This window comes from Mobula hypostoma, chromosome 6 (assembly GCF_963921235.1).
Source record: "Mobula hypostoma chromosome 6, sMobHyp1.1, whole genome shotgun sequence".
Classification (NCBI taxonomy): domain Eukaryota; kingdom Metazoa; phylum Chordata; class Chondrichthyes; order Myliobatiformes; family Myliobatidae; genus Mobula; species Mobula hypostoma.
Window position 1 is genome coordinate 50,407,302 of NC_086102.1, and position 12,874 is coordinate 50,420,175.

The 12,874-nt window shown below is 40.2% G+C and overlaps 1 protein-coding gene across 4 annotated transcripts in view; it reads right to left on the bottom strand.

Moving 5' to 3' along the window:
• Positions 1-12,874, bottom strand: part of si:dkey-100n23.5 — a 181,738-nt gene that overhangs the window by 161,934 nt on the left and 6,930 nt on the right. For 3 of the 4 annotated variants that reach the window (XM_063050821.1, XM_063050822.1, XM_063050819.1), the window contains one exon: positions 11,184-11,238. The exons of the other annotated variant lie outside the window; for it this stretch is intronic. In XM_063050821.1, the coding sequence (XP_062906891.1) occupies positions 11,184-11,231 (48 nt within the window). In that variant the 5' untranslated portion in view covers positions 11,232-11,238. The remainder of the gene's footprint in view (positions 1-11,183; positions 11,239-12,874) is intronic. 4 annotated transcript variants of the gene reach the window in all.

Sequence of the window (12,874 nt, forward strand, 5' to 3'; positions counted from 1 at the left end):
AGCTTGGAGATGGTGCAGAACAGGTTTACCAAGGTTCTGACTGGGCTCTAGTCAGACCTCATCTGAAATATTGCATTCGGATCTGGTGCCTAACTACAGGAAAAATGCTGAGAGTTTGGTGCAGAACAGGTTTACCAAGGACAACCTTTGATTATTTTCTCCAAAGCAGCAGAGGCTATGGGGAGATCTGACAGAAGTTTATAAGATTACAAGAGACATAGAAGAGAAGACAGCCAGTCCCTTTTACCAAAGCTTAAAATGTCCAACACCAGAGGATGTTAAAGGTAAGAACGAGATAAGTTTAAAGCAGATCAAGTTTCTTTTTGCACAGCAAGTGATGGGTGCCAGGAATGCATTGCCTTGGGTGGTAGTGAAGGCAAATACAACAGGGGTGTTCAAGAGGCTCTTAGATACATGAATATGCAGGAAATAGAAGGATAAGATCATTGTGTAGGTAGAAGGGAGTAGTTTAGCTGGGCATTTGATTACTAATTTAATTAGTTTGGCAGAACATTTAGAGCCACAGGGTGTATTCCTGTGCTCTACTGTTCTACGTTCTATGCTCTATGAATTCTGTTTCACTAAGACTTGAACCTAAGAGATAATTATCAAAATCCTTGCCTTCTGTAGGATTTGCTGTAAATAATCATTCATGGAATGAGACCCTAAAATAACCATTTTCAAACAAAGATTCAGCTGCATTCACTGACTTCAAAATACTGGTTAAATAAGGTCATACTTTCAGTTTCTAGTACAATTACTGAATTGGTTAACTTATCCAGTGCACAGCCATAGACCTCATTTTGTTTGGGTTGAAGCTTGAAAAAAACCCTGCACCTGATCCTTATTTAAAAGATCACAATACAATTGCATTTATTATAAAATAATGATTGAATTTGGTTATAATGCTGTGAATGGCACGCTGCCCAACTTCCCACAAGCTACGAGCAGTAAGCTTTGATATTACAATTTTACATGTAGGCATAAGGACTTGGAAGTATCCTTCTTACTGAAAACACACATCCTGTAGCTGCTTGTTTTATTCTTCTCTACCTACAAACATTTGTATTTGTGGGCAATCACAACTTCCTTGCTCCACGCAGTAGTTTTATTTTGAATTAGGGCTTACTTAACCTCATCAGTACTGTCACATTTCTATGATACATAAGGTAACCCAGGTCTCATAATCTTTCAGTATCTGACCTTGTGATTCCTGGCTACATTCCTACCCTGATCAGCATTGGAACCCTGAACACAACCTCCACACAATTAATCTCCTTTACCTCGTCAAATCCGTATCTTGGATTTGTTTGCTTTCCTCGCAGCAAACTTTATTTTTGATTTCTAAACTATCTCTGTTTTTTTCCAAAGATTTATTATATTCTAACTAAAACAATTTGTAAACTAAAAGCTTCTTCATTTTTTAAATAATAGATTCGGGACATTTTCAACTCATACTTACAGCCAGAAAATACACCCTGACTGCTCAAAGCCATTGATATACAAGGTGTCAGGATACTGGTACAATTAGTTTGCAAATCTTTGGAAGAGACAACAGTGACACTGGTCAAATAAGACACATAAAAGTTGCTGGTGAACGCAGCAGGCCAGGCAGCATCTCTAGGAAGAGATACAGTCGACGTTTCGGGCCGAGACCCTTCATCAGGACTAACTGAAAGAAGAGCTGAAGAGCTGGTAAGAGATTTGAAAGTGGGAGGGGGAGGGGGAGATCCGAAATGATAGGAGAAGACAGGAGGGGGAGGGATGGAGCCAAGAGCTGGACAGTTGATTGGCAAAAAATGTAGTTTTATTTTACCACTCCAAAAATTTATTGATTTACTGTGCAAACATCTTTTTAAAATTTAAGGTATCTTTATATTTAATAATACACTAGACACTTACTGTTTTATGAATGAATAACATTATTTTTTATGTGGCATTCTATGAATTAATTCATTAGTGCCTGACAAGGTATGTGTGTCTATTTCACAGAGGATGTATGCACGTAATTTATTTTGATTATTTTGGGAATGGCAAGGGTGAAGCAAAGTGGGAAGGGTGTGGGACAGGTGCCAGGGGCAGGAGATGACGTGGGTGCAGACTCACCCAGCCCTGAGACATTAGACATTAGATTCCAAGGCCATTTGATTCCAAACAATTGGTTTATTGATCATTACAGAATCTCCCTCTGGTGCTTCTCGCTCTCTTCCCCTTTTCCCAACCATGATTGCCCTATCCCTACCCCCTTCCCACTCTCAGTCCACAATAGAGACCCATATCAGAATCAGGTTTATCATCACTCACATATGTCATGAAATCTGTTTTTTTTTGTTGCAGCAGCTGTACCGTGCAATACACAAAATAACAACAGTACTATGCAAAAGTCTTCAGCACACGAGGTTTACGTAGATGTACACAGTACTGTAAATTCTCCTGTTATAGAACCTCACTAGCTAATGAAAGTCCAATTTATGTACAGTACAGTCGATGCATTTGGAAGACAGGTAATATCGATTTGCTGGCTGCTGCAGGACTGCAGGCATCTTCTGAACGTAGCAACTCAGGTCACGGCTGCATTTCTGACTTGCCAACAGTTTGGATTATACACCCTACTATAACTGAGGACTGACAACCTGCACAGAAGTTACCTTGCTAGTTTTCCAAATCACTCTGCTGACGCTGGTCACCTCGTTCAGATACAGCTACTTTCTTACAACCATCAGGTTCTTGAACCAACCTGCACAATCCTAACTCTACCTCTGCAATGGAACACTATAGATTTCTTGCACTACCATGGACTTGTTTCTGATTGGTTTTTTTTTAGCACTAAGGTTGCAGTCTTTTTTTTCCTCTCTATTTTCACTGTCTTTTATAACTTAAGTATAATTTATACATTTTATTCAGCACTACAATTTAAGCTCATTTCCCCTCTGCATCTCCAATTGGTCAAAATTTCCTCAGTCAGTTTGGATTGACATCAACATCTCCTCCACAATTTCCATCAGCACAGGTGCACCACAAGACTGTGTGCTTAGTCCCCCTGCTCTACTCAGCTTAGGCTGTGACTGTGACTGTGACTGTGTGGCTAAACACAGCTCTAATACACTTAGGACTATGTGGCTAAGCACATCTCCAATGCCACTTCCCCGTCCGCTGACGACACCACTGTCATTGGCTGTATCAAAGGTGGTGACGAATCATCATATAAGAGGGAGATTGAAAATCTGGCTGAATGGTGCCACAATAATAACCTCTTACTCAATGTCAGCAAGCCAAGGATTTGATTATTGACTTCAAGAGGAGAAAACTGGAGGTCCATGAACCAGTCCTCATTGGGGGGGGAGGGGAATCAGAGGTGGAGAGGGTCAGCAACTTTAAATTCCTTGGAGTTATCACTTCAGCATACCTCTTCTGAGCCCAACACAGAAATATAATTATGAAGAAAACACTTCTTTTAGAAGCCTGCGAAGATTTGGCATGACATGACAAACTGCTATGGATGTGTGGTGGAGAGTATTTTGACTGGCGGCATCACAGCCTGGTATAAAAGCACCAATGCCCTTGAATGCTCAAGAATTATACTGACTGATGAACATTGAATAGTCTTTTCATTGCCCACATCGCCCAGAATTATTAGGCCAAGGCAAACAAATGAATGGAACCATCAAACAATTGAAGTATCATGAGAAAGGCATATCATGTCCTATGGCTCTTCCTGTGATCTTATGTAGCATCAGAGCGGACCAAAACAAGAAAACTATTCTAGGTCCATTCAACGTGGTAACAGGGTGTCCTATGTCACTGCACAATGCCCTCAATCTCAGAGAGGCTGATACACATTATGGCAGACAGTTTAGTTAGCTATTGTGTGAAATTAACCCAAGCTGTCCAGTCTGCTTCTCAACAGGTTTCTGCCACTTGGAGTGATCCAAAAGGAGGACACATCCTGATTCCTGATGAGTGCGTCTTGATTAAGAAACTGCATAAGGAACCACTAGCAGCTCGATGGGAAGGTTCCTATCAAGTGTTGTTAATTGCCAACTCAGCAGTGAAAGTACCAGATAAAATTAAGTGGATATACACCAACCATTGCAAGCGGGATAGAGTGGTATTCATGATGACAAGTGCAGTGGTTAATTGCTAGCAGCCTCTTGGCCATGTGCCTACCTTGTTGGGTTACAATAAGCAAATCACTAACCAGCCAGAAAATTTCAAGCAAGTTGACAACTACTAAACATTATGAAGTTTATTCTAATATTACTTCTTGTTATATTTTTGCCAGTTTTCCTTACTCATAATGTGCCAGTTGAGATAACTCCTAATGTATACTGGCAAGTATCATATGAATTTGCTGATGCTGTTACCGACTCTAGCTGTTGGTTACATCATCATATACTGCATACTTCAAAATATTCACTAATATATATAATGATAATGCCCCACACATACTGGATCATTTATGTAAATATAATCAATGCAATTTAGGGAATATCATATCTGACCCTAATCATGTCTTATCCTGGGATATCTCTATATCCATATATAATGTTCATGACAAAGCTATTAATCTTTTCATGTGTTCACTATAAAAGGCACTTTTTGCTTGAGTTCAAAAGGTACCATTTCAGTTGGGCATAGTTCCTGCAATTACACTCTTCATTGTCCCAAATGGGGTAACAACTCTGGAATTTTCACTGATGATCAGGAAAATATTACAATTCAACACAGCTCCTGTCAAGTAATAAGAAATGGTCTAAGTTCCTGGAATGGTAGTGTGTCCCAGGAAATAATTCAGTCTTCCTCAACCAGAAGCTATGGATGAACCAAACGACCCACAATATGCGGAGGGCCAGATCAGTGGCGTTCAGATCTGATGACCAAGTAAAATACAAGAGGTACAGGTATGACCTCTAGAAAGCCAACTCGTATGTTAAGTGGCAATTCCCAACCAAACTTGAATCACTGAAGAATGCTCGAGAGGTGTGGCAAGTCTTGAATGCTATCACCTGCTACAAATGAAGTCAAGTCACATACATAAGACAAGGTTTCGCCCAGATGAGCTCAATGCCTTTTATGCTCGCTTTGACCGCCAAAACAGAGACATCTTTATGAACTCTCATAGTCCCCGATGACCCCGTGATTTCAATCCCTGAGGCTGACGTGAGAACCCACAAAAAGCATCCAGACCTGACGAGGTACCTGGCCAAGAGCTGAAGACGTGTGCTATTCAACTGGCTGGAGTGTTCACTGATATGTTTAACCTCTCACTTCGGCAGTCAAAGATAGCCACCTATGACAAAGTGCTTTGAGAGGTCGGTGATGAAGCATATCAACTCCTGCCTGAAGAGTGATTTGGATCTGCTCCAATTTTCCTACCGTCACAGCAGGTCAACATCAGATTCCATTTCAATTGCTCTCCACTCAGCTCTGGAAATGCGTATATCAGGATGCTCTTTATTGATTACAACTCTGCATTCAATGCTACCATCCCCTCAAAACTAATCAATAAGCTCCAAGACCTAGACCACAATACCTCCTTGTGCAACTGTGTCCTCAATTTCCTCACTTGCAGACCCCAGTCAGTTCAGATTGGCAATAACACCTTCTGCACAATCTCCCATCAGGTGCACAATAAGGCTGTGTGCTTAGCCTCATAGTCATAAGTATAAAGCGTGTAGAGCAGGGGGCTAAGTACAGCTCCAATGCCACATACAAGCTTGCTGATGACACCAGAATCATAAGCTGAATCCAAGGTGGTGACAAATCAGCATACAGGAGGGAAATTGAGAATTTGGCCAAATGGTGCCACAATAACAACCTCTTATCCAATGTCAACAAAATCAAAGAGCTGATTATTGAATACAGGAGGAGGAAAGTAGAAGACCTCATCAGGGGATCAGAGGTGGAGAGGGTCAGCAACTTTAAATTCCCTGGCATTATGATTCCAGAGAATCTGTCCTGCTTCCAGCGTGTAACTGCCGTAACAAAGACGGCACTGCATTGTCTCTGCTTTCTTAGAAGCTTGTGCAGATTCAGCATGTCATCTAAAATTTTGACAAACTTCTATAGACGCACAGTAGAGACTATACTGACTGGTTGCATCACAGACTAGTATGGGAACACTAATGGCCTTGAATGGAAAAGACTACAAACAGTAATTAATACAGCCTAGTCCATCACAGGTAAAGCCCTCCCAACACCGAGCACATTTACAAACAACACTGTCACAGGAAAGCAGCATCTATCATCAAGGGCCCCACCATCCAGGCCATGCTCTCTTCTCGCTGCTGCCATCAATTCCCACACCACCAGGTTCAGGGACAGTTACTACCACTCAGCCATCAGACTCCTGAACCAGGGGTCACTCATCCCAGCACTGAACTGATTCCACAATCTATGGCCTCGTTTTTAGAACTGTGCAGCTATATTCTCAATATTTATTGCTTATTTATTTATTATTATTCTTTTTTTTGTATTCGCACAGTTTGTTGTCTTTTCCACGTTGGTTGTTTGTTGAGTGCAGTCTGTTGTATTTCTTTCTATTACTATGAATGTCCACAAGAAAATAAAATTTGGGGTAATATATATGGTGACATAAATGTACTTTGATAATAAATTTACTTTGAACTTTGAACGTACTCTAAAAGTACTCTCAAGTTTTTGTTACCTAAATCAGGAATTCATTGTCTGCGTTGAAAAAAATCTTAGCACTGAAGTTCTCCTTCAGACATCTTCCCAAATTTGTTTTCCACTAGCATGAACCAGCAACCCTTAGACCTGCAATTTAATTTGAAACCATACTCCAAATTTGTCTTTATATAACATGCTCCAGCGAATTTCTTCTCATTCACCTTTCGGTACAAGTTTTTCTCCCTTCTCTTATAATTCAATCTGATGTTAGCTTTGTGGTTCTCTGCTGAATTGGTTCCAGGACTGAATTGTTTTACAGATTGAAATATAAATCCTATGTTTCAGGGCACAAAGAACTCCAGACCTTTGAATCTTTCTTTGTGATATGCAGATATAAACATTTAAAATGCAGCCAGTTACAAGTTCCTGGTCTATACTAGGATGACCCTGTGATGAGCTGGCTCCACATCTGAAAGTAGCAAGTTACTTTTGGTCGCATTATAGCATGATCTGCTGTTCACAACAGTGAAAGACATGATTCTATGCTTTTCTCCTATCTCTTGAAAGCTGAACGTAAGAAAACAGAAGCAGGAGAAGACCTGCATTGCTATTCAAAATAGCTGATCTACTTGACACCTCAAGACCATAAGACCATAAAACACAGGAGCAGAATTAGGCCATCTGGCCCATTGAGTCTGTTCCACTATTCAATCATGGCTGATCCTATCTCCTCCTCAACCCCAGTTCCTGGGCTTCTCCTTGTAATCTTTGTTGCCATGTTCAATCAAGAACCTATCAATCTCTGCCTCTACAGATGCATGTGGCAACAAATTCCACAAATTCACCAAGCTTTGGCTAAAGAAATTTCTCTGCATCTCTGTTTTGAAAGGGTGCGCCTCTATCCTGAGGCTATGCCCTCTTTGTCCTAGACTCTCCCACCACGGGAAACATCCTTTCCACATCTACTCTGTCTAGGCCTTTCAACATTTGAAAGGTTTCAATGAGATCCTCCCTCATCCTTCTGAATTCCAGCGAATACAGACCCACAGCCATTCCTGGAATCATCCTTGTGAACCTCTTCTAGACCCTCTCCAATGCCAGCACATTTTTTCTAAGATGAGGGGCCCAAAACTGTTCACAATACTCACGGTGAGGCCTCACCAGTGTCTTATAAAGCCTCAGCATCACATCCTTGCTCTTGAATTCTACACCTCTTGAAATTAATCCTAACATGGCATTTGTCTTCCTCACCACCGACTTGACTGGCAAGTTAACATTCAGGGTGTTCTGCACAAAGACTCCCAAGTCCCTCTGCATCTCAGATTCCTGGATTTTCTCCGTTTAGAAAATAGTCCGCCCATTTATTTCTACTACGAAAGTGCATGACCATGCATTTTCCAACATTGTATTTCATTTACCACTTTCTTGCCCGTTCTCCTAATCTGTCCAAGTCCTTCTGCATCCTACCTGTTTCCTCAACACTACCTGCCCCTCCACCAATCTTCATATCATCTATAAACTTGGCAACAAAGCCATCTATTCCATCATCTAAATCACTGATATACAGCATAAAAAGAAGTGGTCTCAACACCGACCCCTGCGGATCACCACTAGTCATTGGCAGCCAACCAGAAAAGGATCCTTTTATTCTCACTCGCTGCCTCCTACCAATCAGCCAATGCTCTAACCATGTTAGTAACTTTCCTGTAATACCATGGGCTCTTAACTTGGTAAGCAGCCTCATGTGTGGCACCTTGTCAAAGGCCTTCTGAAAGTCCAAATATACAACATCCACTGCATCCCCTTCATCTATCCGACATGTAATTCCAACAGGTTCGTCAGGCAGGATTTTCCCCGAAGCAGAACCATGCTGACTTTGTACTATCTTGTCCTGTATCACTAAATACTCCATCACCTCATCCTTGACAATTGACTCTAACATCTTCCCAACCACTGAAGTCAGGCTAACTAGTCTATAATTTCTATTCTGCTGCCTTCCTCCTTTCCTCTTATGTGCCAGTTCCCCACACCCCTTGGTACCTTAGTCTTCCAAAAATGTCCAACACATGTTTCAACAGATGTTTCAATACATACAATAACCAAATTCAGCATACCATGAAAATCTAACATTAAAATAGAAAATGCTAAATAATTTACCAGGTTGATCAGCAGGAAATTGCTTTAAATCAATACTTCGTATCTTCGTGAATAATTAACTAATAGTTAACTATGTACAAAGGCACGGAATAGAAGTAAAACTCTAGGGTAAATTGGAAAAGAGAAATTATTCCAACAGTTGCTTTCAGAAAGGTTGGGGAGCCATAATTACAATTGGAACTTCTTATTTTGAAGTCTGCAAAGAAAATGAAATGTTATTTCTCTAGCTTCAATGAAAACCAAGGATAGAGGTCAGAATATGTATGGGGCAGGTAATCATAAAGTTGAGTGAACCAAAATGAATGGAAATGTTCCAAAAAGCAATCATCTAATCCCTGTTGGTCTTCCCAAGGTGAAATAGACTGGATTATGAAAAGTTAATACAGTAAACTAACTTGATGACAGTGCAAAAACAAGTCCTCCCCAGGTGACAACAGAAATCCATTCTTGCGAAGTTTGTAACCCAAAAGCTGAAATGTGAAGGCGTTCCTATACAGCAGAAGATGATGGAGCCCACAACAGCCAGCAAATCCATCATGCCAGCCTTCCAAATGCTCAATGGTGTTCATAAGTTAGTGAGGACCTGCACATTGAAGTTCATCTAACAAAGTGCTCAGGACAATGAAAAGGAGGTAAAAGGCAGGTGTCACATCCTCTTCAATGTCACAGTAAGGGATCAACGTGTCACTTCAAGAATGATATTTTCTAAGGGTTGAAAGAGCTGTGGTGGGTTAGTAGAGGAGATGTGCTTGTTGTCAGCATTAGAATCCAAATTAGAATCAGATTTATTATCACGGACATATGACATGCGATTTGCTATTGTGCAGTACCAGTATAGTGCATAGACATAAATAGCTCTAAATTACAAAATAAATTGTGTCAAAAAAGAGGGAATAATGAGGTCGTGTTCATGGATTCACGGGCTATTCAGAAATCTGATGGTGGTTTATTGAATAGGTAGTCTGGTGGGGTGGGAGGTGAAGTAAGGGGTAGCTATCATGTTCTGAAAATAGGTGGAATGGACAAGCAAAAATTAGGACAACACATAGTTGAAAGACCTTTCAACTATGGAAAAGGTGAATCCTCAGGTGAGGAATGTAGAAAGATACACCAAAATCACTCTTATGAAATGAGAAAGTTAAATTTTATTATGTTTGATCAGGATCCTTTGTTGTGAAGTATTAACTAATCAATCTCATTTTATATGACCAGTTCAGTTCTAAGCTCTGGTGTATGGTCACCATAGATGAACAATTTCCTGTTGCTTCTGAAGATTAGTTTCACTCTTGTGGGAAGTTTGTTGGAGGTAAGTTGCAACATTAGAGCAAGAAAGATTGAGAAAAGTTTGGGGTATTGATGCAGCTTTATGTAACATATGACAATAGTTCTGGGGTACATTTAATGTCACAGCTTGCATGCCAGAATGGAACAAGATTACTTTAGAGACAAATTTCTGTAGGCAACAGAACTTGAGGTGGATATTTCAGTCCTCCACAACTGATGGAGCCAAAGACTTTGGTGAAGATCTAAAAGGCCAGAGTAGCTTTTGCTGCTCTTTCAATTTCCTTTTATTGGTGCCAATGTTGAGGTTGAAGGACATAATTCCAATAATGAACTAAAGTCAAATGACTGGCTTTCAAAAACCACAAGGTTTTAGTGACTGGCATGAACCCAGATAATGGACAATTTTTCTTTGGATTCCCACTGACTAGTTTCACTAACATGGATGTTAAGTGGAACACAAACAAGCTAGCTTCACCCCAGGCGTCATGTTCAACTTTTTATCCCACTAATTTCTCTGGTAGCATCACTGTTTACTTTAAGTGTTTCATTGTCATTAAACCCTTAGGATCCACATCCTCACTATACGCTGAACGCTTTCAGTCTGCAGAAGCGACCTACAAAATATAAAGGATATCCCATATTAAAATCTCCTTTCCCTTTAAGAGATCCGCCATTTACTTTTGCTAATCTATTCCTTCTCAAGCCTTTTAAATACAAGCTTGAACAACAGAATGATTTACTGATTTAGTCATTATTTAAGGTACATAATGTTTCACAAATAAAATACACAATCCTTCTGCATTCATGATACACATTCTCTTTTTTTTTGCCATTCTACCCAAAGTGCAAGTAAAAAGCAAAGTTGGTATCAATTGAAGAGAGACCACTTACTTTACTACACCAACATAACTGGCAGAAAAATGGCACAGATAAGCCACTTAATGATATGTCATCCCACTAGTGGATATTTATATTTTTTCTTTTACAACCTTCCTTGTTCATTGGTACCTAAAGTTGACATCAATGAAGAAAGTGAAAAATCTAAAGACGCAAGTGTTTGGAGATTGTGGTGGCGGAGCACATTAATAACAAAGCATTTTAATTATTTTTACCTGTGCCAGAGAGTTGTACTTCCGAAATAACCATATCACAAGAAGCATAAAGAGGCTAAATAAAAACAACACAATTATTAGAATATATTCTCCTTTGCATCACAACAATTCACAAATCTTATCCAGCAGGTAGCTAAATGGTACAGATTATAAAGGTCCTTGGTTTAGTACCTGTGACTGTGAGACCTCAAGAGCTACAAAAGTGGTACTTTAAGTGACTCAGTGTCCTTGATCTAGGCAGGGAATGTCTAAGAATTCAGCAAGCTGCCTCAACAATATAAATGGTCTTTTTTCCTACACAAAACTTTCCTGCTCATAGAAATTTCTCTCCATCTTGTACCTGTTTCATAATGGTCAAACTTCTGCAACAAACTTCAGCTTTCATCACTCTCTGGGTAAAAAACTCTCCTCTTAAAATCTCCTTTCAGGCTGCTTTTCTCCTCACCTCAAACTTGTGCTTTTTTTTTGATACTCCTACCACAGATAAAAGATTTTGACCATCTATTTTATTTATACCTCTCATACATATTATATACTTTTATTAGGTCACCCTTAGCCACCTGTGCTCCAGGAAAACAAGCCCAGCTAACCAATTTCTCTCCATAACTAAGTCTCCAAACTATGCAGTATCTTGTGAATCTCCTCTACTCTACCTTCAGATAACTGCATCCTTTCTATTCTGTTGTACAGGAAAGATGTGGTTGTGCTATAGATAGAGCAGAGGACACTCCAGACAGAAATACTCAAATATAGTCTAACATGCATTTTGTAAAGTTTTCACATTCAAGGTTCAAAGTACATTTATTATCAATGTATGTATGCAGTATACAACCCTGAGATTCGTCTTCCCCATAGACAGCCACAAAACAAAAGAAACTATGGAACCCAAATAAAAACATCAAAACCCCCCACAAAAAAATGAATAGCGTATGTAACACACTGTAATGGCTTCTCTGTAATGTTTCACTGCTAAGGCTAATGAAGTGGCTTCTCTGTAATGTTCACTGCTGAGGTAACAGGTTCTCTGCAGCAGCATTGTTTGGGTTATGGCTGGAGATAACAGGACTGTGGTTATGTATGTAAGCCAATCAGGATTTTGTTGCCCTGTCTTGTGAATCTGGGAGGAGTTTTTTTTGCGGGCTTTTTTTCCGAGGAGAGGAGACATGAATGGAGAGATTTGGTAGACCGCAGGACAGGGTGGACTCGGAGCAAGGGTCTGAAGGGCAGCGACGATCGGAGGAAGTCGATGGTGAACAATCGGCCTATCAGTGAGCTCCAACTTGGCGCAACAGACTGTTTAATAAGATTGGCCCCTTTTGTACTGTTTGTTATTTCGGGGTACGGACTTGTAACAGGGGGCACATCGCGCAGCATCCACCCAAATGAGATCTCTTAAGTTTGGCAGGGCCAGGGGTTATCACCCCTTATATTAAGTCGCTAGCCGAAGCAAGAGTTACACGTAAATGGGCAAAAAATACAACCAAAAAAAACACAGAATATTAAACACAAAATTAAGAGTCCAGGCACATTCAGTTCAGTTCAATCTAGTGCTATGTTGTTTGTTATCTGCAAGCCGCTCCAATCAAAATCGCGCCAAATAGCAACCAGAAACCAGAAGCACATCATTCCATGAACTACAGAGTCCAATCCACATTGATTAAACCTTGCCCAAGACCAAGAACTCCGGCACC